The sequence below is a fragment of the Rhinolophus ferrumequinum genome, chromosome 6 (assembly GCF_004115265.2).
Source record: "Rhinolophus ferrumequinum isolate MPI-CBG mRhiFer1 chromosome 6, mRhiFer1_v1.p, whole genome shotgun sequence".
NCBI lineage: Eukaryota > Metazoa > Chordata > Mammalia > Chiroptera > Rhinolophidae > Rhinolophus > Rhinolophus ferrumequinum.
In genome coordinates, this window is record NC_046289.1 from 50,590,655 (window position 1) to 50,617,166 (window position 26,512).

Genomic DNA, 26,512 nt, shown 5'->3' on the forward strand with positions numbered 1-26,512 from the left:
CTGCACAGGCCCCGGGTTTTCCAGTGGCAAAGTCCTATGTCCATCACAGGCTACCGGAAGATAGGCTATGTGCTCTTTTCCCCAGTAAGATAGCAGACATGGATCACACTCTCCCTCTCTTGCCCCCATCCTGCCCTCCACCCTTCTACAACTGCAGCTTAATCAAGTGTTCTTTTTTAAAACGTTATTTTATATCCAAATTTCTGAACCACAGTCCATCCTCCGTCTCTCCACACACTACTTGAAGCATGTTTGATATTGACTAATACTACACTGTAACATTTACTAATACAAAAAAGGGCAAGTAGCCATAACTGAATGAATACAAACACCAAATTATGCAAATGTCAAACTTCAGTGAGACCACTATTTTGGAATTCCAAGCTGTTTAATGTAAATTGTTTTATAAAAACTAATTATGAAACACAAAAGACAATAGAAATATAAGTTATTTATTAATCAATCAATCCACTTACAAAGCAGGTGGCTTAATGCAAGCTTACTGACATCTTCACATATGATCCATGGGAACATGTCTTCCACATACAGACAGTGATGTTACTGACTGATGCCTTTGCAATCTGGGACATATTAAGCATATTTAAACAAATAAAATTTGGCTATCCTGTATATGAAAGTATCTTGATAATATGCATCCTGAAGTGGATTAAAACTTTCTCCAAAGGAGAAAATGTTAGTATGTTAACTTAACTTTATATTCTATATTATGCAGTAAATCTTAACTATAGCAATTAAAAAATTTAAATCAGTGATCGACTCTTGGTATGAAGTGGGAATCTAAAACCAGAGCAACAGTAGGTTGACAGTATAATTTGTGCCTCACAGTATCTGCAGATTTACTGTTTTCAAGTTTAAAGAGAAATAAAACAAGAGACATGTAGATTCAGCTAACTTTATTTATCTTTAAACTAATAAAAATCCCTTAAAAGTGATCCTGGGACCTTTAGTATGAATGCTTAGATACCTGCCAATGACTGCAATGCTAAATCCTGACTGAATGTGTTTACAAAATCAATGTAAAGCAGATATCTTTACTATACGTGCTTAGAAGACTGAACAAAATTCTACATGTCTTCTTCAATTTCCCCAAAATTTTGTTAAATCTGCAAGTATGTACAATCCAGCTAATTGAAATTAATATTTAGTGTTCATCAGAGCTGTTTCACAGCAGCAAAAATTAAATCAGGGCAATAAAGTTCTAAACGATGTAGGAATAAGGTAAATACAATCAGAACAGCAGTCTAAATGTATGGTATCAATATCAACTCTATCTGTATTGTGCTGAAAGGAAAAAGATACACCAAGGAAATTCTATTGATCACTGGTGATGTGAATACCACCTGCATCTGATTGAATATGGTTTGTATTCTGTTCCCAGTATTAAGGATGATGTTTAACTCAGAACTCCATATTGTAAATATACAGCAGCCATTTTTGTCCTAATTAAGGAATGTCTTAATACACAATATTATCATTTTCTAGAGGATCTTTATACATCAAACTAAAGTACATGATTGATTAAATTAAAGGTTAGTAATGGATAAAAAAAATTCATAATTCTTAAGACCTGGTACTATGTAAAAAACAAAAGACCACAAAATCCTACTTACTAAAGCAGCTAATCTTGCCTGCAAGTTTAGGGTCACAAGCCCATAATATGTGCAAAGAAATGCAATACAAGGAACCATGCAAAAATACAGTAAAATGATACAGGAAAAATGTCAAATCTAGAAAAAAAAAAGCTTTTATAAATACATCAAAATCAACTGTATACATAAACTGTAGGTCTAGCATTAGTTGTACCATATAGCAGAGCCAGCACTCTAAGTTCAAGGCTTCCAAATCTGCGCAGGTAAGTCATGCCATCTTTGGTTGACTGCAGTACCGGGAGGATGGGAATGAGAGGGAGGGCAAGAGTTCTGAAACATGGTGTCAACTTTCACTTGGCAGCTGGGCCTCAATGTCCACTCTGCATATGGGGCACTTCTTATTGGTGATCAGCCACTGGTCAACACACACTTGGTGGAAAAGGTGCATACAAGGAAGGCGTCTATTAGAGGCAAACAAAACAAAAAGCAAAATTAATTTTATGACAACTGCATATAGAATTTATGTTTAAACATGATACATGCTATAGTTCAGTAGTGCTTTAAAGTTACTAGATATCTTTCTCTTCTGTAAAAAAACCCAAAAACCAAAAAACAGAACACACACCTCTCTAATAAGCATTACACCTATATTATATCGACACTGCACAATACAATGTATAAATGACCAAGACAATTAACTGTCACAGCTATGGAACCAAACTATATAAAATTGCAAGAATTTTAAGAACAACATTACACTGGAAATTAAGTCTAGTTTTGTTTCTATACATGAGCTGCCAGTGTACTGGAATTGGAAGTATGTTCCCTGTTATGTACTATTGCAAATAATTTTTTAATATCACATCATTACATTAGTAAAGCGCTTTAAAAAATATATCATTTAATTCTCAAAAACACGAAACTCATTGTAAATAGCAGCCATGTTGTATTAATTAAGGAATGTCTTAATATGCAATTTTATTGTCCATCTAGAGGATCTTTATACATTAAATTGAAGTACATGATTGATTAAAGGTTAATAATATTGTTATAATATTGTTATATTGTTTACAACACTGTTTTCATGGAGTGAAAGTATTAAGTATCTACTTAATACTATGCTACTTTTTAAAAGTAGGTTAAAGGAGATGTTGACTTTAGTACATTACATTATCAATTAGAAATTGAGAAATAAAGAAAGCTTCTAGGCAATCCAGGGTAACATTAAATCTAAGTATAACAGTGAAATAGAAGTAATTGCTTTAAACGTCCAATTCAAACTCCATCCACTGTTAAAGAGTTGTCATACATTTCAGACTTCCTAATATTTTGTAAAAATAGCTAAAAAGAGGTGTTTCAATTACTTCTTGAACAGTATTGTCAATAATATAAAAAAAAATTATCTTCCATATTTATAAAACCTCACTGGAAATATAGTGTTCAAGAAACATTATATATGGTACGGTAGACAATTGTTTCTTGTTACGGTAGACATTTTTTTCTTGCTCAGACAATTGAAGAAATATGATGAAGCTATCCTTACAAATTAGGGCAACAAAATTACCATACGGTTCTGTTATATATGTTACAGGACATGTTTCATATGGGGTTATGTTACATTAGGAAAAAACAGAAACAAATCAATTACTTAAGAGATTATAATAAGAAAATGCTTAAGATCAATATTGCATTAATGTAACATTTTCTAAATCAACGTTGCAGGAAGAGAGTAGTCCTATAAGTTGATAAGAAATTTTAGGACAACATTAATTTATAAAAGATGCTGGAAGACAAACTATATGGAGCCAATCTGGATCCACCTATTTTAAGCTTTGGAGAACACATTAATGTAACTGTCTTGGCCTCAAAGGCCTCTCAAATTTTCCTTTCTGCAAGATTTATAGAAGACAATTTTGACCGCAAAACTTCCCTGGCTAACTCTTGGTGTGGCCCTAAAATAGGCAATCCATTTCCCACCCCCACCCCTCTGTTGGTAATACAGAAACTTTTTGTTCTTTCACTCACTATAAGAAGGGAATTCTATGTCAGAGATTGGTAACGGAGTATGCCAGGAGTAATCTATTCCATTTCTAGTCTACTTTTAAATAAAATCTCTTGTACAGTTTTGCCAATAGATTTTACATAATTAATATCTAGTTACCTCACATCTTCACCTTCCTCTAAAATAGACAAACAGATAGTACATTTTTCCTCTGTGTCTTCCTCAGTCCCTTCTTCCCCATCTTGTTTGCAGTGCAGTTTCCTCTGTGAGAACCAATCAGTTGTTACCTTATTAGTAGAGATGACATTATTGAACAACTGAGTAAAGTCTGTATTTATTTGAAAAACAAAATAAAACAAAGCCACACATTTACCCACAACATATTTCCCAGGTACAACTATCATGAATTAATGGATGAATTAAGTGACTATCATCAAATAAGTGTTTTTAAGACCCTTAAATAATCAGCATCAAAAGCAAAATTGAATGCAACAGAAATTCATCAGTTTGAAATCTATTATTTTTAATTCACAATTAGGATGATACACGATATAAACTATATTTCTGTCCTATCACGAGCATAGATAAACTTTTACTAACGAATGTTTCAAATAGTATCCAAATTAATTAAAGCAAATTATAGTATCTGGCTCGGAAGGTTGAAAGGACTTTTATTTAGTGGTAATACCTTATTAATACTTTTAGGAAACACATGAGAAAAAACAAAGAACAATAATTTTCACACCTTATTATTCTCTGTATAGCAAGTACATTGTTGTTTGTTTAAAGAAACTTATTTAACATGTCTACTCCATAACTTCTAGGTATAATACTATATAAGGAATTGGGAGTAGAATATAAGAAATGTAGATCAACCACATGTCCATCAAAATAAGTGGCTAGTTACATTACGGTAGTGCCATATGATTGAATTCTATATAAGCTATGAAAAAAAAAAACCACAGGTGATCTGTGGGTGCTGATATAGAATGAAAAGAAAATGTGCCAAACTGTGTGTATCTCATCTCCTTTGTGTTATTTTTGCAAGTGGAAGAAAAAATATATACATATGTACATTATTACCAATGCATAAAAATATCTGGAAGATTACCTAAGAAATCCTTCTGGGAAGGAAGACTGGGGTTGGGTCAGCAGGGTAAGAAATGTCAGAGTATCTATTTTTACTTTGAATTTTTTTAACCATATGTATATATTGTTTTAATAATAAATAATGCAGTTGCTCGACTGTACAAACTAAAAGAAGATCCTTATTAAATTTTATGCATTTTAATAATAATGTATATGTTTCACAGAATAAATTCTTACTTTTTTGTATTTATGTGGATATGTACATCTTTCAATTGTTCCCTGGGATGCTCCACGATTGACATTTCCTAATCTTTCTTCCAAATGAATCAGTTCCTGAAGGTGAAGAATAACTAGTATTAAATGCCAGGATGATTATTCCTTGAACAGCACTGTCAATATTGTAAAAGCAATAAAGTTCCATATTTATAAACCTGCAATGTAAATACAGTGTTCAAAAAAGCCATATATGGTAAGGCAAATGCTTGTTAATAATTCTTTTCTCAGCCAATTAGAAGTGGTATGGCAAAGTTATCCTTACAGATTAGGGCAACATACTAGCACACGGTACTATATAAGTCAGTAAGTATGTATGCCTGTAAAGAATGAAATCACTATAATAAAATACGGAAACAAATCACACAGTAGTTCTAAGTCCCACTGACTCCAACTTCCAAACTGACATGAAGAAACAGAACTTTAAATCATATTGATTTGTTCTTCTTGAAAATTCAAAGATATTTAGCTATAAACTAAATTACTTAGGTTTATATTTCTCCAGCAATGCTTCTCTCAAAATTAAGCTTAGTCAAAAGCATTAAGGTCCCCCCTGCATTCCCCCCACACACACTTAATGGTATGGTTATCTGATATTTATATTGATTTAATAAATTTCTACATTTCTTTATATGAGATTAGTTTCATTTACTCCTTTAATCCTTGGGAAACTTTTGACACTAAGATTATATAAGCCTTTCTATGTCTATTGTTGATATTGCTTATTGTTTATATTGCTTTCTATAATAGCCCCCAGAAGCAGTATCAAAAATTCAGACATTTTACTAAGCCTTCTGATTCCCAGCCGCTGTACAATTGTGAATTAATAATACACATATTCTTTCTGCACTAAAGATACTGTGGTAAATATCTTCATGAATTTCGCTACATACCTCAAAATTGCCCCTGAAAGGACCTCTGAATGATGTTCCATCCAATCCTGATGAAATATAACGGATGTGAGGATAGCCTGCCATGTCAGGAACCTATTTTAACAGAAGAGACATGTTAAATCAATTTAGCATAGACCCGAATTCTACTGTTAACACTGAATAATTAAAACACTCAATTCTCTCCATTCACCTGCTCACAAAATTCAACCTCTATTAGTCTACATAACTCCAACTAAGCATTCTGATCAGGTTAGGTTAGGTTCCTCTTCAAATATAATCTCTTATATTATAACTTAAAATATAATCGGATAAAAAAGAAGAAATAGCTGTTCCATGAGATAATAGGGTTCATATACTTGATTTATTTTGCATAAAAAATCCTAAGCAGAAAATACCCAAATTTCAGATTGTTAGTAGCCTAACTGTATAAAGAATAAAACTTTCCTAAGACCTGGTCAATTTCAGAGAGCTTTACTAAACGTATTAAGAAACAGAAATGCACAAAAGTTTCCGACAAAACTTGACTTCAAGATAAGTTTTACTTCTTTTCCTGTAACTCCCTCCTAGCCAAAGTACCCTATTCCTTTTTTTGTTTGGTTCTGCTAGTGAAAGATTTAACAGTGTTTTGTTATTTTTTGTTAGGTATAGCCAATCCTCATTATTCACAGATCTCTTATTTGTGAATTTGTCTACTTGATAAAATTTATTTGTAACTCCAAAATCAATACTTGCGCTCTCATGGTCATTTGTGGACATGCACAAAGCGGCAAAAAATTTGAGATGCCTGACATGTGTGCCCTAGCTGAGGTAGAACAAGGCTCTGCCTTCTGTTTCAGCTCTTATCCCATTAACAGATGTCTTCTGTGGTCTATTTAGTGCCATGTTGTTCACATTTTGTGCTTTTCAATTGGTGATTTTATTGTTTAAAATGGCACCCGTGCATAATACTTAAATGCTGGCTATTGTCCTTAAGTGCAAGAAGGCTGTGATGTATTTATGGAGAAAATACATGTAGATACGCTTCGTTCAGGCATGAATTACAGTGCTGTTGGCTGTGAGGTCAATGTTAATGAGTCAACAATATCTATCAAATAAGCTGTCTTTAAACAGAAACACGCATTAAAACAAGGTTATGGATTGATGGGGTGTTGTGACCAGAGGCTTGCTGTAACCTAACCCTGTATTTACCCTAGGAATTCAGTATTCATTTATTCAGTGTTTGCAGCAACCTCATAGAACGTAACTACCATGAATAACAAGGGTCAACTGTATTAGGAAAGGGAGATGCTGGGACAGAGCACCATTCTTCCATCTTTATAAATGATTCTCTGAAACTATGTTTTAATCAGCTGCCACTGAGTCATAACATACTTCTAGCAAGTTTTATAGCTTGAAAAGACAACTCATATGTGAAAAAGAATTTAAAATAAGCAATAACTTTTAACCTTCAAATAACCTATTATTTTTAAATATCTGCAACTTTCCTTATAATCAAGATCAGTACTACCCAGCTGTCAGCAGATAACCCAACCTCCTACACATCTCCAAGGAAAATGAAAAATCAGAAAGGAACGCCTACGCCTCAAATTATTTAAACCTGCACTTATCCTGTAAACCCTCCCTCGTCTCCTTTCTCTAGGTTTTATGAATGAGCCTCCTCTTCCTCCTATTCAAAATTCATCTCTATCACGGGCTCCCATCTCCTGTTTCCCCACCCTGGGTCATCCATCCCTCTCTTCTACATCTTTAAACAAATTCTTCTGTCTAATGTTGTTCTGTCTTAAACCTAAAAATACCTTCAAGTTTCTCCAAACCTAAGTTACCTCCTTAATCCTGGAATAACTGCCAACCCATTTCCTACCTTCCCTCCACAGCCCTGCTTATAAAGCAAGTAGCTGATATTCATCGTCCTCACACTTTCATCTTCCTTACTGTAGGATGCAAAGCGCGCCATCTCCATCCTTCCCCATTACTGAAATCACTCTGACGAAAGCCACTAATAATCCTTCAATGTCAAATGCATTCAACATTTTTGCTTTATTTTTTTTTGGGGGGGTGAGATCCTACTGTTCATATTATCGACATTATTTTACTTTGTTTCTCCCTCAACTTCTCTAGCCAGTTCTCAAAATCCTTTGAAGTACAGTATTGTCATTCTCCAAGGTTTTCTTTTCCAATCTCTTGTCAGTCTACACTTTTTTCCTGGAAATCGAATCCTCTTCCATAGATTCCTATGTTATGGAAGATATGTGAAACACATATATTATATATCAACAGATCACAGCGTCCCTAACTCAGGTATCAGTTCATGGTTTGGAGGTCCAGGCCATAAACTTCACTTCCTATTATTGGGCATTCCACCTTAACGCACACAATTATCTCAGATCCAGTATGTCCAAAACCTAACTTACCTAACCCCTTCCCTAAATCCTCATCTAATTAATATTCTCCAATGTAGTGAATGCCACGACCATACACTTAATAACTCAAGACAGAAATCCGGAAGTCATCCTAAATGTTACTCAAACATGTGCCAACTGCCATTGCCTTTGTTCAGGGATTTATCAACTTGATCTCTTATACTATAATATCCTAATGAGTTTCCTTCCATCCTAAAATTGATTTTTCAGACAACTGAGGAAGTGGTGTTTCTAACTACAAACTGATTAAATCACTCTAAAACATAAATATGATCAAGACTTCCCTTTCCAATGGCTCATGTGTCCCAGTTTCTTGACAGGACTTGATTTCATATTGCTGAGTTAACCTCACCGCTGAGATCCAGACATTCCGATTTACTTGGAATTGCTTGTGCTTAGGCTATCTGGCAACTCTTTACACGCTGTAACCACTGGTACGAGCACCCTTCTCAATTCCAAAGACTGCTGAGAAGTCGCATGTATAATAAAGTGTCTCAGAAACCTTCCCTGCAGTGTCTCTACCCCAACAAGACAAAACTACTCTCTTCTCTGTACCACTTTTATAACTGGTATGTATTATGAAAAGCAAAGGATTTTGCTGAACTTATTCTTTAGAACTCAAATTGGTACCAACAATCTGAATCTGTTCAAATCAGAAATAGAGCACAGTTTAACTATTTTTTTTTTAATTACAGTTGACATTCAATATTATTTTACATTAGTTTCAGAAATACAGCATATGGTTAGACATTTATATAACTTAAGAATTGATCCCCCTGATTAGTCTAGTATCCACTTAGCATTATACACCGTTATTACCATATTATTGACTATACTCCCTATGCTGCACTTTACATCCCCGTGACTGTTTTGTAACTACTGGTTTGCACATCTTAATCCTGTATAGTTAGTATAGTCCATCTGCAGATCAGAGAATAAAGTATGAATGCATCAGAACAGACCCATTACCATTATGAAAAAATAAAGCACATGTCTTAGTGACAGTGGATCAAGACTGTCATCTTGGTATAAAAGAAAATTTTTTTGTCATTTTTATATTAAGAAGAGTACATTTTACAATGCAAATACAAATACAGATTTTAATATATCTAGTTACCTTTTAATAGCACATTTTCTATCAAATATTTTTCAATTCTATTAAAACACCTATAACAACACATTAAAAATATTTCCAATAAAACATTTAATTTAGAAAAGGAAGAACACTTTTAAAAGGAGAATATGTTAGAATTTTTCAAATTTTCTATTTTACCATTAAAGGAAGTGCTCCTAATTGTAAGTGATGAAGTCGAGGTGGTGCATGGTAATGGGCCAAGTGAGGATGCAAGGCTCCAGGTGTGTAAGTAGCTGCAGTCACGCCAGCTTCAATTCCCAGTTCCCTGATAAAGAAAGAGAATAATTTAACGTGATTTTTTTTCAATTACAATTGACACTCAATATTATTTTACATTAGTTTCAGATGTATATAGAGCACAGTGGTTAGACACATAATTTAAGAAGTGATCCCCACAATTCGTCTAGTTCCCACCTGGCACTATACATAGTTATTATAGTATTACTGACTATGTTTCCAATGCTGTACTTTATATCCCCATGACTATTTTGTAACTATCAATTTGCTCCTCTTAATCTCTTCACCTTTTCCACCCAGATTTCCAAACCCTCCCCACGTGGCAACCATCAGTTTGGAGAACAGTTTAATTTTTAGCCATCTTTACATTGTCTTTGTGATCAACGTTAAGTGAGGAAGTATTTTTACATTTTTAAAGTAATCTAAAGTTTCTTAACATACATAGCTGAGAAAAAGGCAATTTAGCCCAAAAGGTTCAACTAATAGCTTCAAATTCACTTCAGAAATTAAAACCCCAAAATTCAATTTTGCAATCATGAGGAGCAATGCAATTTGTACTCAGTTTCCCATCTTACAAAGGAATGAAATACAGCTGACCTTGAACAACACAGACTGAAACTATGCGGGTCCACGCCATGTTGTTCAAAGGTCAACTGAATAATAAATGGCCCCTGAGGTTCCTTTCAATCTAAGTCTTATTCTACTTGAGGAGCATACAAAACAGTTTACTTTTTAGGTTTATATGAATGTTATAGATGCTCCAAGGACTTCGTTTGTTGGAGAGTGTCTCTGGGTTCTTGGCATCAAGAATGATTAGAAGAGCAAACACTTCATACCTCATAAAGCAAGGGTACACAAAATTTTAGAAAGAGTGAAATTTGTGAAAAGCCAAATCTTTATTTATTCCCATTTCATATTTTGCCTCAAAAGTCAATATGGATCAAGATCTCAATTGACTGCCTACAGACAATGGATTCAGAAAGAAAATTAATGCAAATCTGCTTCCATTTCTCTAGGAAATGACCACAAGCCTAGGAGGATGTAGGCTGGATTTCCTTGTCAATAGCAGAGCAGCATTAAGGGTGGTACAGCAAATTTGAGTACCAAGGTGGATAAAGAAGTTGTGAAAAGTGGGATCCACTCAGAGAGTTCACTTTAATGGGAGACACCCGTCCTATGGCAGAAAAACAACACAAAAAGCTCTACTCCTGTTTGACATGGTTCCCTTCCCCAGAACTCGAGCTCCTACTCTTTCCTCTCCAGGTCTCTTTAACTCACCCAGGGACAGTGTCTCAAAGCTAAGCTGGAATTGTTTCTCCACATCATCCTTTTGTATGGCATTCCACTCACTACCAGGGCTTCTCTTCCAGCAGTGTTATCACAAGCTGCTGAGCAGAACTTTAAAATAAACAAGATACTGACCAGGCAGATCTCTCTGGAGCCTGTCGAGGATGTGAGGACATAGTCTGAGGCACATGAATATGATGCCCGTGACCATAGTTTGGGTGCATCCTATGTGGATGGGGTGGGGGGCGTTCATGTGCCCGCCTGGAAACACAGAACACAAAAAGACCACTGGAAATAATTGAATAATTGGTTATTTCTTAATGTAGAAAATAATCTAGTATTACTATTATAAACATCTATAGATTACTCATAAAATTAATTCTGTAACAACAAATTATAAAAATGTAACATAACACTAATGATTCATAATAAATCAAGAAACCCAAACCCCAAAAATCTCACTGCCCACTTATTACAATACTATTTATTACAATTCAAATGTCATCCAAGCAAAAAGGCAATTTTAACATCTTGTATACCTTCTTTATAGTAGACATTTTAAGTAGGACAGAAATTGAACAAAATAAAAATTTAAAAAAGAATTACCCTTGCAAATGCTGCAGGAACAAAGAAGTTATTTTATATAGACATGCAAGGCATGAAAATGGAAGCTATTTTGCTCACTTTTATAATACCATTCATTCATTTTAATGGGTAAAACTTTTAAGAGAACAAATTTTCACCTTGTTCCCTTTTTCAAACACATGTAAGGACATATTAACATCATGAGTTAACACATCTGAGAAAGTGATATTAGCTCCATTTGCTGTTTATTCTGCATCCCAGTTTATTATATTTTCTCTTTCTTATCTAAAGTCAGTCAAATTTACAAATGTAAATGGTCATAAAGTTCTAAACAAACACTTAAAAAAAAAAAGTTCCAGGGAGTAATTTTTATACTCTATTTCTTATTTTCTATTAGTTTCTAACACATTTGCAGATTCTGCATGTTTAATCTTGATTAGAACAATTTTCCAGATACTGGAAGATACAAAATGTTAAATTGGCAACTTTCTATATAAATGGTTACTATATTAGAATGGCAACAACAGCCAGAAATTCTGGATATAACCTTAAAATAAATAACTAAAGGAAAAAGTTACACAAGTGCTAGTTCATTAATTAGATCAAGAGTTTTGCAAACCTATTCTGTAAGGGCCATGTAGTAAATAGTTGGCTCTATAGGCCACATAGTCTTGTTGCAACTACTCAACTTAGTCTTTGTAATATGAAAAAAGCTATAGATAATACATAAATGAACAAATGTAGCTGTTTTCCTATAAAATTTTATTTACAAAAATGAGAAAGTATGTTTACAGAATTAGACAAACAGAATTTGCTGCCCTCAATTAGAAAATCAGATCCTGAATTTTCAAAAGAAAACAAAAAGTTTAACTGTAGTCTTTTCATGCTTGAGGCATACAATATTTTCATATTTAAATTTAGAAATAAACTAAGTTAAGAGGACTATTTTCTCAATGTCAGTTGTTGAAAGTTCTACTAATAAATACTCTTTTCCCCTCTGGTTGATAACAAATCAAACTGTATCTATGATAACTTTACGTCGTGTTCCCCAGGATCTATAATTCTAACATTTATCTTTACTATGGAATACAGAAATAACAGACAAACAAGGGACTGGTATGCAAAAAATGACCCTGGGTCCTATTATAAAAATGGTTGGATTTCACTCAATGACCTGATATGAACTTGTTTTGTCAACAACTACAACTCAGGATAGGAGGAAGGTTCTGGTTAGTAAAGAATTAATTTCCTAGTGACATGAGGATTTAGTATAGTTACATCGCTTCTAAAGATTTTATAGTTTTTAAGACCAGTGGAAATAGAAGAAAAATAAAGTGATTATCTTTTTACAAACATAAAACATACGTTGGATGCTGCATCATCCTCCTCCTTTGAACTTCCATCCTCTGCATCACTTCATGAGGATGCAGTCTCTGTGCCGGAGGTGCTGTGGCTGGAATATGGTGTGAAATTGGCTGGTGTGAGGGAGGAAGATGCTGAGGGATTGGTGCAGCTGTACTGGCTAAATGAGTCGGGGGCGGGGCCGCCACCGGGTGAGATGTTGCATGAGAAGATAACTGAGAATGGAAAGCATGTACAGGATGAGGAATGACATAATCCACTTGAGGTGGAGGCTGGGTCTGAGGAGGAGGGTTTCCATGAGAGTGGGGGCAGGCAGAAGCTTGATGATGAAGTGGTCTTGTCAAAGAAGCATCTGTAAGAAAAACACAGGCACCATGCAGTTGAGCATACATTGCTATTATATATTCCTATTGGATCTTACAAATATATTAGCACATATTTAATTTTTATGAATAATTTATCAATGCATGAGTCTGCTCAATGCTGCTCTGCATCCTGCCTTCTTTGAACATTAGATATGTCTCCTCATGTCGATACATACACCTTTACCTCATTCACAGCCTCACAGGAGTGTATTTGTAGGAATGTATCAAAACGTACACTGAAGAAACCACCACTAATAAAAATTGGAAGCAACTCAAAGACTGCAATAAACATCTGTATGATCCCCCCTTGTGCTCACTCTTTCACACACGCATATACACAAGTGTGCAAATGCACACAAAGACACATCCACACATATTCCTCACAGACACTTTTTGTAGCATGAATTCCTATAAGCACTTCTGAGTCTGAGAAAATAAACTCAGATACCAGTTGACAAAATAGCCCTCCCAAAAGGTTACCATAATTAATATTTCCATTAACAGTACATGCAAGTGCCTGATTATCCCTGCCCTACCACTAAATTTTAAATGCTAATCTGATAAAAATCTTGTATTTATTAACCACTTATATTTCTTCCCAGAATTATCTATTCATATTCGTGGCCTATTGCTCACCCTTTTCTTGTTGATTTCTAAGTATTCTTTGTATATATGGAAGCTTTCTCATAAGGTATAAACACTTCCAAACTTGGAAGTGTTGCCTTTTGTTAATTTTATTTTTTTGCCATATACAAGTTTTTTGCTTGTGTAATCAAATGTATAAATTATACATTTGTAAACGCATAAATCTTGTTTTCCTGTATGATTTACTGGTTAGAGCACTACAGAGAGGAAAGAAACTTCTGAGTTCTTCTGGGCAAGACTGCAAAGATATTCTTTGGTTACTGCTCTTCTCTTTTCCCACCCCATGCCATTTTTCCTGTGCTACATTAAGAAAATTAAGAAGACATTTTTGTTAGAAATTTGTCATAGAAATCAAGCCCTTAATAAAGATGGTTTTTCCCATTTCTTCATTCTAAATCTTTGTGTTTCAAAATGACTGTTGAAAGGTCCCTCTGAAGAATACACATCTCTCTTACTCTAAAAGGTGTACATCTGTTTGAGGTCTAAAAATATGTTTGTCTCCTGCTTGGATTTCAGTCCGAATTTCATTTTAGCTGGAAGACTTTCTTGGTAGTCTGGTAGGGAGCCATTCTCTAGTTTCACTGCAGAAGAATTTCTTCAATTTTTAATTTTTTTGATTCATTCAGTAGGGGTGAAAGTTAGGTTAACAATGAACACTCATTCAGCTATATTTTCAAAGGAAAACTTGCTAGCATATATTTAAAGGAAATTTTCACTAAGCTCAATAGAAGTTGTGAATCAAAATTTTAAACCAATCTTTTCCGTAAAAGTTACGTTTTCAAACCAAGGCTTTACTCCAAGAAGTCACAAAGTTCAGTAATTCTTGGTCATATAAAAAGAGAAGTCACTATGTTTTACCATTGTTAACTATCCTTCCTCAAATTCAGAGCACTTTTTCCAGTTTCACATCAAAGTTTCTCCAATCAAAGTTTCTATTTCTCCAATCATTATGCAAAAAATAATATTCACAAATATTACAAAATTTTTAAGTTTTGTTTCAGAATGAATTTATTTAACTCTACAGCAATCATTTTGTTTTATTTTTCAGCTTTATGGAGGCATAATTAACAAATACAATTGTATATATTTAAAGTGTACAATATAATGATTTGACATGTATATTTTGTGAAATAATTATAACAATCAGATTATTTAACACATCCATCACCTCAGAGTTACCATCTTTCTGTGTGTAGTGAGAAAAGAAGCCATCATAATTCACTGTTGATCTAAACAAAACAGATTGCTAATCACTGCAGAAAGGTGACATTTATTCCCATAGACCATTCCCCTTTCTTTTCTATTTTGTGTTCTTGCCATTAAAAAAAAAAAAGTTCTTGATATTGCTTGCTAAAAGTTCAACATGTCACTTTGACCCAACAATCTCACTCCTACAAGTTATCCTACTGATAGACTCAAAAACTACAATTTAAATGTCCATCAAAAGAGGTCTGATTTAACATACAATGGAATATGATAAAGGTATTAAAGATTTTTATGAAAAAAATCTAAGATACACTGTTAAATTAAAAAATCAAAAAGCGAGAGGCAAATAATATGCTTAATACGATCCCATTTTTTTAAAAGGAGAGACATACATACAAATAAAATTTCAGAAAGGCTTTATAATACACTATAAACAGTTGCTACCTCTGAGGTATTAAGATTAGTGGGATGTGAGGGAGAAGGGCTTTTAACTTCCTGTTCTGTATCACTCTGAAGTTTGAACTTCTTAGGCTGTGCACAAGCTACTTTTATGATAAACGTAAAACAATTTTAAGTCTAGAACATTTATTTCTTTATTAGGACATGAAAAAGGAATGAGTTCACAAATTGCCTCAGTATATTATTTTTAAAGAGGAGACAGAAAACCATACATTTTGAGTTCCTAATAAAAGATGATCAATTGAAGATGATTATCAATACGTATCGCAAATCAGCCTGTATAATATCATAGCAGTTTTCATACAGAATCTGCCCATTTGGGCAATGCTCTGCAAAAAAATAACTGTTTCAAAACCTGTTTTCAAACTTACACTTTAAATTTTAAGTTGCATGACTGTAAATGTAAATGATACATCACCAAGTTTCACTGTACAAATTCTGCTTTGCAAGACCCAGACTTAAAAACGATAGGAGTGAAAAAAGAAATCTAAGGAGATATATAACTGAAAATTATCCCTTGCATGTAATCAGAACAAAAGCGTGGTTTACACCTGGCATGAATTTTCAGTGTTTTTTAAAATCAAAGTATTAATTAAGTTTCCATTTGATTGTTAGCCTATGATTTAACAAAGTAGTAAATATATGTTACATAGCCTAAAGGTGTTTCTCATTTCCATTTCTTTAGAGAAGGCATGTCTGATTCCATTTTAACTGCCTGCATCAAATGAATATGAAAACCTTTTTGCAATTGGTGAAGGTTTCTGTCAAGGAATTCTCTCTAATGCCTCAGTTAAGCTTCAGAATTCTTAGTCAAATTTACTTTCCTATGCCTAGAAACAACTACTAAACTTTCAAATTTCCCATTACTCCTAAAGGATAAATCTAAATTCATTAAAACTTCGCTTTATAGGACCCTAAAGTGCCATTAAATGTATTTCAATTTCACAGAGATTAAAACATAAATGTTAAAATGTAAAATAAACAAAATATGACACTTCTTATTTTCCTAACCCTTTTAAAGAACATCTGACCTTTTTAACTTAGAAGACGGTTTTGGGGATGTGGGGTGAAGGGCAGATGAAATGGGAAAAATACACCCCACTCATAGGACAAGGAAATATTAAAAATTTACGAATTAATATTATTGAAAGGTTATTTCATGTAGGAATGTAAATGCTTCATTTCTATGCCTCTAAGGTCGTTGCCTGTTAAATTTATACTTACAAGGCGGTGGCATATAATGTCGACATGACGAGAGGGAGGCCTGTGCAGGGGGCTGGGGCTGGGGCTGCGCAACCATGCTTGATCCATAACCATCTAGTGACAATGGCTGACTCGGGGCAGCAGCAGAAGCCTGATGGCCAAAGATTGCAGCTCGGGAGGAGGAAACAGGGCAGCAGGGGTCAAATGCAGATGCTCCGTGAAAACCACCACTTCCATGACTTCTGATACCATTGTTGCTCAGGTCTACTGGCAATGCCTGCTGTATAAAGAGGAACTGTATTTTATCTTTGTAAAGTTTGGTCAAAACATTGTTTCACGTTATATTAGAAAAGTACTCCTAATGCAATCTTGAAAACTAGAATCTTTGAATTGAAATTTTGAAAATGATTAAAACTTTTAGTGTGAAGACCTATCTACTGAACACCAAGAAAATAATACATGTATCTTGGATTATAAAAATTGTAATGATTATGTACTTAAAATCTATAAACAATCTTTAAAAATCAAGGATAAGATCATGCCACAAGATGAACAAAAGTTAATTATTTTAAGCTCTATTTCTCTTTCATTATTTAGATCTTAGAAAGAAAGAAACTTTTAAATCATACTTCCATATTCTCCTTTACCCAACATTCTGATTAGTAATTTAGGACTCCTTTGGAAAACATAATCACATCACTGAAAACATTAAGCTTCTAGGTAAAAACTTGTCTGTCCCGTTTCTAAACTGTATATAGCAAGTAGTCAACTGAAACTCTGACAGTGCAAACATTATCCAAGATAATAAAGGGCATAAGATTCCTTTTATTAGAAATACTTTAGGGAAGGCTCTTTTACTAAGCTGGAAAACAGAGTCTAGATTCCATCTCTACTCATCAGTAATTAGGTGGTGTTTTTTTCCCCCAAAAGCATTTTGAAAAGTTCTAAGTAAAACACTTTATCTTCTACTCTAGAGCAGATTACAGAAACAGAATTGCTTCTTAAATTCTCAAGTAACTTAAATACAAGCTTTTGCTTAGTATTTAGTAAAGCTATAATTTTAAAAATATGTGATTAAAGAAAATAAAGATTTGATGTTATATGTGGAACTATACACAGGAACAGTTCAATACTGGAAGCTGAGGGGCTGGAGATGAAGAAAGTTAGGGTTATATTTATTAGAGGCCCAGGTCACCCAGCAGTCCAGTGAGGAACCACAGTGGTCTTTGTACTTTCAATGGGCTCCAGGCTCAGGGGACAATAGAAACAGAGGAACTCCGGATGTTAAAATGGAAGGCAGATGGTGATATAGGAGAAGCTATGGAAAGGCGAAAAGGAAGAGCTCCTTCTTCTATATTACGTGTCTACAATTAATTAAGTAAATGTCTGCCCTCTTTCTTTTGAGTTGGCAAATACAATATATGTCCCTCAATTTAGGTAAGGAAGATTTAAAAATAATATAGGGAGCTTATAGTTTATATTTATCGTTCAAATCCTTTCCCTATTTTTCTACTTAGGCTAAAATTTGGCAAATGGACTGGAGTATCAACATACTATGAATGTGACCAAATTTCCTATCTTCTTCTCCAGTCAGTGATTAAGAACACTCCAAGAGAGTGAGTAAAGTAGGGAGAAGGTCCTCCTACGAGGAACCAAGGGTAAAGTTAAAAATAAATAAAAAGGGGAAAAATCAACAAAGAAAACACTCTCTCAACAATTCCAACAGTTCATTCAACTCTTATTCTAGATGGAAAAGGAAGGGTAAGCAAGATGGGTAGAGAAATGGCAAATATTACTTTACATAGATTATAAGTAATGCATAACAAACACTAAACTACTCTCTCAAAAGAGAAAGCTACACCCAAAGGAGTAGGAAGAACTATCACTTCCTGCTGTGCCCACATAGCTCTCAGCTGGGGACCACCTCATGGGTATGTGGCCAATGTCAGAGTCCTCCAGATGTCTATATGAGTTTCAAACTGTTCATATCTTCAAGATCTCACTCTCTTATTCTCCTTCACACCCACTGTCACCTGATGAATGCCTGATCCTGCTGATTTTCCTCAAGTTTTGTGTCAATCCAAATACCTCTACTTAGAGACAGGTAAATAGGTTACCATTTATTTTACATGGAACAGAACTGTAAAAGAGATTCTACCAATAATTAAGTCAGTTCAGTTGGACCAAAAAAAAAAAAAAAGTTTCACACAACTGATCTCGCAAACCAGCTGTATTATTTTATTACTTAAACAACAACATGCTGTGAGCAAAAGGCTCACCACCTTTTGGCAGTTCTTGAATAAACATGGGAAAAGTGGGTAGATCCACTTCTTCACCATTTTCCTACTATAATTATAACCTTCCCCCTTTCAGCCCAAATTTCTAACAAAAGGAAATTTTGCTTTTAAGCAGGACCTTTCACTCAGTACACTGAAGTTTTCCTTTTGCTTCCTCATTCCCAAGAAGTAAACTGGTCTAGAAGTTTACTCAAACTTGATATGATAATACTCAAAACTATTATCAGAACGAAAACATCATCTACAATCTCTTTAATCGTATTTCCCATTAAACCCTTTCAACTTTCCTTTTGATAAATGCAGCTAGGTTTTTTTTTTTTTAGGGAACACCTTAATTATTTCTTAATTATTTTTTAATTTGTCAGATCCAGAAGAAAGAGACACCAGAATTTAAAGATGAAGTACTTTAGGAAAGGTCAAGGGATACAAAAAAGCAGTTGGTCTGAATTTTCTTTTTGACTGTTTTTATAGCACATAAGTAGGTCAGTTACAGTTTTACCTTGAAATTATTGATATTATCAGTGAGTGCTCAAAATGTCAAAAATACTGTTTTTTTGAAGTATGCACCACCCAGGTTTATATTACAATTATACACAGATATGACACAGCAAAAGTTAAAGTAGCATATAACACCTGCATTTACTCCACGTGATCAATACTAACTTAATATTTGACATTCTGAGCACTCACTAATAATATCAATTTACTGAATTATAATTTTTTGCCGGTATTTCAATTCTCCACAAACTAAAAACCTCATGTGCTCCTGAGAAACTATGTCACAGGTTTGCATCTGAGAAGGCTGTTTACTTCTAGAGACGAGTGGAGATTATATGGAGCTTCAGAGTAGGAGGTACAGGGGAAAAACTGGGAGAATTTCCCAATTTCTCATGAATTAGGTTTACACTGCAGTTTCAACACTTTGAAATAAAATCCCAAAGATCAGATTCACCTGTATTTAACTAAAAACACCAAAAAACATTCCCAAATAAAAAAACTTTATCACTTCTGATTTTCCACATCCCTGACCCCCTCAACTAACTGCAATAATTTAGGCCATCAAAAAAACCCCTAGAGACTTAATTTTAAAAGAAAAAAACTCACAGACCATTAAATTGGGCCATTTTTACACGGGCAACAGAATAATGACTTATTTAGTATATAAATTTATCATTAGGGTTTCTTTTTCCTCCTGAAAAAACCCACCATTTAAAATTTTTAAGAAAGAAATACTCATCCAATGCCACATACCTGGTCATGGTAGCTGGCACCAGAACTACTATTTGTTCCACAAGGTGCCTGTACTTGTGCAGGTCTTTCCACAGGGCAGGTAGGATCACTATAGGAGGGAGAGACTGGGACAGCCGGGTGGGGAGGGTGGTGGTGGTGGTGATGGTGTTGAAAATGGTGGCCATGCTGCTGAAAGCAACTTGTGTGTGGATGTCCTAATGCATGGTGATTCTGTGACGACCCTCCACACGGCGAGTGCTGGGGGCAGCAGGAAGGTAACCTTGGCATTGCAGGAGGACCAGTTTCTGTTACAGCACTAGATGCAGTTCTCCTCGAGTCATCTTGTAACCAAAAAAAAAAAAAAAAAAAAAAAAAAAAAAAAAGCATAGAACGATCAAATACTATTGTGTAAAAAATAGGTACTATGTAAAAATAAGTAACTAAAGAATTAGAAATGTTTAGCAAATTCCAATCTCTGTAAATAATAATGTGATGATGCCACCTCCTTAACATACATAATTTCAGGTAGTGTCCTCATTGGAATTTTCCTGAAAACCTAAATTCTTCAGGAGGCTCAGATTTACTGATGTTTAAATATGACAACAGATCATCATCTCCTAGATCATGACAAATAATTACTTTTAAATTGCATTTTAAAAATTCTAAAATACGTGAGTCCTTCCATTATACGCAACAAAGATTCTTCTCCTGAGCTCCACGAACCCCTAATACCACTACATAATGCAGACTATGTATTTCTTAAAATTTTACCTTAACACATAACCACCCAACTCAGAGCATATCTGGCTAAGTCTCACTAACCTCCAACATCTTTTCCCTTTCTCCGGCCTCTAAACTTAGACCTGATAGAAAGAATGTAAGAAATAATAAGACTCTAATATATGGAAAATTATAGGTGTCTTATAATAATCTAGTGATTTATTGTTGAATAGGGAGGAAAAAAGGATGGAATCAGATGGGCCTGAGTTCTAGTCCTGAGCCTATTTAATCCTGAGCAACGTGACCTGAGGAGAGAGGTTATTTAACCTCTTTCTTACCTACTAAATGGAGCAGTAATGGCATGGCAGGGCTGTTGTTAGAAAACATGATAATCCTCTAGGTAAGAAACATCAGAGTCCCGATTATGCTCTCTGCCACACGCCCAGAGTTACACTGAAGGTATGTTCTTCCATGCCACAAGAGCTGCAAAGGTGGCCCCAGAAGGTCTAGCCCAGTGTTTCAAACTCAACTAAAAAACAGCACCCTTTCCTTAAACTACATATTATGTGAAAACTATATAAAACACTGTGGAGATGAAAATTTTTACTTAAAAACTATAAATTAGAAGAGTGGAGAGCCCAGAGTCCTGTCTTTCCTTCCCCCACCCCCCACGTGACCCTGAAGCATCTCCTTAGAATCCTGAGGATTCTGGAGTACCACCGTTCCAGACTTATTTCTGGAGTAACCAGTACCGGGGACACCCTGGCTCCCATGTGGCCCTTCGTACCTAGCTAATCTCTTCTGGGCTGATGTACCAATTAGGAATCTTCTGGTTACTAACAAATATTACAAAAACCTAACCAAAACGGTTAAAACAATAAAGTGAATTTACGGGCTCACATAAATGAATCTGGGTTGGGGTGCTTTGGGCTCTGGTGGACAGGTTTGATTGCTGCAAACTTCCCTATAATTCTCCTGGATCTGCCCTGCCATACGTGTCCTACCCTGCCTGTGCCCATTCCTTTCTGGGCCAGGTCTGTGATCTAAACCCTGTTACATAGTATCTGTACGTTGGGTTTTTTTCCCCCCAAACTCCCAGTCTGGCCTATTTGGACTAACTTCCCCAACCCTTTCATAAAGGTTCTTAAGGTGGGAACTAGAATTCAGGAGGAATTGGTGAACTTGGATGGGAAAAAAAACAACAAATTTTACTAATCTCCAATTGCCTTCTGGAATTAGTACTACCTTGTTAGCCTCAGGTAAGAGGTTAAATATTACAAGTAATTTGTAGCAAAAAACAATGAAAGTAGATAGATCGTTTACTTTGAAAACAAATTACAGCAGATTCAAAGTCAGTTCTATAATCATGTCACTTTCATTCATTTGCATTCTAAATTTCTTGAACAACCCAAACAGTTACAACTAGCATATCAGGAACTGACCATGATCAACGGCCGATGAAACATCACATAACTATTTTCTGTATGCTGTAATTTTTGTAGCAATAGTGCATTATTACAGTAGATTTTCTTCCTGCAACATTTGCAGGGTTTTATCTCAGCCTCCATGTCGAAGTATTGTACAAGTGAATGTCATTTATTGTGTTACGTCAGAAAAAAAGATTGAAAACCTTTGGGACACTAAATCCATTCAGTGGATGGACTAAATGACCTTCCTAGTTCCTTCCAACTCTGATACTTTAATTCCATAAGTCCAGTTATTTACGGATTATGTGTAACTCTAAGATTCAGGAGAAGAGTTTATAACCAGAGTGAGAGGTCTATGGACTGCTAGAACTGCAGTGACAAATGACACTTATCTGTTCAGAAAGAATATGTGCCTTCTTTGTCTTCAAATATTTTAAATACAAAAATCAGAGCGAGAGAAAAGGGAACACAATGACAATAATATATTTAAGCCTGAAGAAACATTTACAGAATCAGATCATTGTCAGTATGGCCTCCAAAAGAAGACTGACCTTGTAGCTCTACTTCTTAGGGTATAGTTTTGGCTTCCAATGAAATTAATCGTCTATTTTCCTAAAGTTCAGAAACTCTCTGTTGTGCAGAGTAGCAACCCAAAGTAAAGACAACTGAATCTCCTCTTGTTCAAGAGTTACTGACCAAAGAGGCGGCAAACCGGGAGACTGAAGATCTAGCAACTGGAGCAGCATGGCCAAGTCTCGTGGGGTACGCCCGAGCGGGGAAGCCCGCAAACAGGTGGATGTCTTCTGGCAAAATCTTTACCAGGAGGCTGAAGAATTCCTCTACAGATTCTTGCCACAGAAAATCATATACCTGAGTCAGCTCTTGCAAGAGGACTCCCTCAATGTGGCTGACCTGACCTCTCTCCGGGCCCCACTGGACATCCCTATTCCAGACCCCCCACCCAAGGATGATGAGATGGAAACAGATAAGCAGGAGAAGAAAGAAGTCCCTAAATGCGGCTTTCTTCCTGGGAATGAGAAGGTCCTGGCCCTACCTTCCCTGATTAAGCCAGAAGTCTGGACTCTCAAAGAAAAATGCATTCTGGTGATCACATGGATCTAGCACCTGATCCCCAAGATTGAGGACGGAAATGACTTCGGGGTGGCAATCCAGGAGAAGGCGCGGGAGAGGGTAATGCAGTCAAGATCAAAGTAGAAGCCTTCCAGACAACAATTTCCAAGTACTTCTCAGAACGCGGGGATGCTGTGGCCAAGGCCTCTAAGGAGACCCATGTAATGGATTACCGGGCCCTAGTGCATGAGCGCGATGAGGCAGCCTACGGGGAGCTGAGGGCCATGGTGTTCGACCTGAGGGCCTTCTATGCTGAGCTTTATCGTATCATCAGCAACAACATGGAGAAAACTGTCAACCTAAAGGGTGAAGAGAAGCCATCTATGTACTGAGCCCAGGGCTAGAAGGGAAATAAATGACCTATATTATATGTGGGGGGAAAAAAGTTACTGACCAAAGAAAACTGCCATAAATTAGACGTGAAAGACAAAGATATCTGATTACGTAAATATAACTTACTTTTTATTAAAATTAGCCCATAGAGTATCCACTGAAAATGAGACAATCACAAACCTGCACTAGCGAAATTAACTCCACAACCAGTGACACCAAACCGGTTGAAGTACCTTCATTGTAATTCTAGTATTACTGAGAACGTACTAATGCATTTATTCATTCATTTGGCAAGTCTTACACGTGATAATGGCATGGTAAGGATCTATGAAAGGCTGGAAAGCACAATGGTGAAAATGAAGGTCCTGGCCTTTAAAATAACTTACGTTGTCTGCCTTTGTTGTTTTATCCCCAGCAACTAGAAACATGTCTGCACAATGTAGGTGGCTCAATAAGCACTTGCTAAATTTAAGTTAACCTCATAAGGGAAAAGAGGCATTCACACATACATGCAGCTAAGTCTAAGAAAAGAAAGACCTGATCTGTGGTCCTCAGAGAGCTCGTCATCAAGTATGGAGACAATGTGAGTATAGATCTACCAGTACTGTAACAGAAGCACTGAATTCAAGTATAGTATAGAGCAATGTTGCCCCGCCAAGAAACATCTGGCAACACCTGGGGACATTTCTGATTATCACAACTGGAGGGAGGTGGTGCTACTGGTATTTAGTGGGTAGAGGCCAAGAGTACTGCTGAATATTATACAATGCACAGAACAGTCCCACACATAAAATCTTGTCCAGCCCAAAGACAAGTGCCATGGTTGAGAAATCCTGGCATAAAGGAAGAGTATAGGCTCCAAGCCAGACTTCCTCAGTTTGAATTCTTGCTTCACTATCACATAACCTTGCACAAGTTACTTCATCTGTAAAATGAGAAGAGAAATAGAATCTATCTCACAGGTTACCGCAAAAAGCAGAGTTAATATAGATGCATCATTGACCAATGTTATGAGCGTAACAGATGTTAGCTGCTATTATCCATTAGAAGGCTAGCTCTATGAGGGCAGAAAATTGAGTTTTGTTCCCAGTGTCTAGTAAACAGTTTGTAATCAATAAGTATTTGTTGAATAAATGAATGTATCAGATACCATGTATGCATAAAGCAAGGAACACATGGAGAAGTCAGACAGATGATGGGCTGACTGGGGCATGCTGACTTTGAGGCGAATGCAGAATGGTCCAGAGATGTCCAATAGACAGTTGGATGTGAAAGTTTAAAAGACGACGGGACTCTGGAAACACAAAATGGGAAGTAATCAGTATATTGGTGGTAGGCGGAAACAACTGCAGTTATAAGATGGGCCAGTGAGAAAAACTGAGAATAGAGTCCTGAGAGAAAATAGAGAAGAAAATTATTGCCAGATTTTTTAATATCACGTTGTTTTGAAAGGCATCAGAAGCAAGTTAAAAGAAGGAATTTAAGGTGAAGAAGATCCACTTCAGTGTACACAGACTTAACACAAATGTACTTGTGCATGTAGGTACAAAGTGAATGGAAGCAACAAAGATGCTGAAGATACAGGGAAGATCATTATTAAAGCATGGTCAGGACACAGGAAGGGATACGAGGTAGAGCCTCGATAAAGGGACTGGAAGGAATAGGAAGGAGTTAAGGAGTTAGGAGAGAAAGACAGGTATAGATACACAAAAGTTTTTATGGAGGGGCTGGAATTTATGGGGATTCATGCTTAAGAACCTCCATTTATTTTTTATTTATTTCCCCCTGGAGGAATAAAAGTGTTGAGGAGAATGAGAGTATTTTGGAATAGCCACTGAGGGGAAGAAAACAGAACTGATAGAGATACATCACACTATGGCAACTTATTAGCAAAAGCCCAAGATTAGATACCATAAATTCACGAGGTACCAATCTGCTTGGTTCTAGTATGATTTTTGTCAGCCTCATTTAGAAACCTGCATAAGAGCAAAACTAGATGGCTTGAGTTACTCAAGGTTGGAAATATGCAAGAATATACAAAGTAAGGACAAGATGTGAAGAAAATAGGTGATGGATGTTTTATAGTCTTGGAAGGAAATGAAGCCAGCAGAACTGAATGCCCCTAATGTAGCCTAAATATCTGTATGTGCTTCAAACAGGTTTATACAGAGGAACAATCTGGCCTGCAAGAAGGTTCTCCTAGTCTAGAGAAATACAACATGAGCAAGTCTACCCAAAGGTGGTCATCAATATAGTCAGAGTATGTGAATTCTGAGTGAACAAGGGCCTTGAGTGAATGAATGAATGAATGAATCAATCAATCAATAAAAGACTTGAGACTATCTCGAAATACAGTTGGGACTGTGTCACATGAAAGCTAGATAAGAATAAGAAAGGGAACATAAAGCTACCAGGATAGAGGAGTGAATGAGAAGAGTTCAAATCTTTGCCTCAAAGATTATTATTGACCTCGAAAGTATTTAACATTCCCGATTTCTTCATTTCTGATATGAAGAATAAGAGCAACATCAAGAAAAGTTTTTAAAGATTAAATGGTAATGATAGGAGATAATTAAATGATAGGAGAAAGAACTAGATATCAT

General features: G+C 35.6%; 1 protein-coding gene and 1 pseudogene across 9 annotated transcripts in view; one reads left to right on the plus strand and one right to left on the minus strand.

The window, feature by feature from the left end:
• Positions 1–369: 369 nt before the first annotated feature.
• The window catches only part of RNF111 (ring finger protein 111), an 83,875-nt gene continuing 57,732 nt past the window's right edge, over positions 370–26,512 (minus strand). For 2 of the 9 annotated variants that reach the window (XM_033108708.1, XM_033108707.1), the window contains exons 6-14: positions 20,320–20,639; positions 16,793–17,051; positions 12,897–13,245; positions 11,082–11,207; positions 9,561–9,687; positions 5,868–5,960; positions 4,939–5,034; positions 3,772–3,875; positions 370–2,071 (exon numbers count right to left, since the gene is read on the minus strand). In XM_033108708.1, coding sequence (XP_032964599.1) covers positions 1,954–2,071; positions 3,772–3,875; positions 4,939–5,034; positions 5,868–5,960; positions 9,561–9,687; positions 11,082–11,207; positions 12,897–13,245; positions 16,793–17,051; positions 20,320–20,639 — 1,592 coding nt within the window. In that variant the 3' untranslated portion in view covers positions 370–1,953. Of the gene's footprint in view, positions 2,072–3,771; positions 3,900–4,938; positions 5,035–5,867; positions 5,961–9,560; positions 9,688–11,081; positions 11,235–12,896; positions 13,246–16,792; positions 17,052–20,319; positions 20,640–26,512 lie in introns of all 9 variants that reach the window. The other 7 variants (XM_033108706.1, XM_033108705.1, XM_033108701.1 and 4 more) reach the window with 5 other exon arrangements.
• On the plus strand, positions 23,178–23,917 carry LOC117023663 (proteasome activator complex subunit 2-like; annotated as a pseudogene).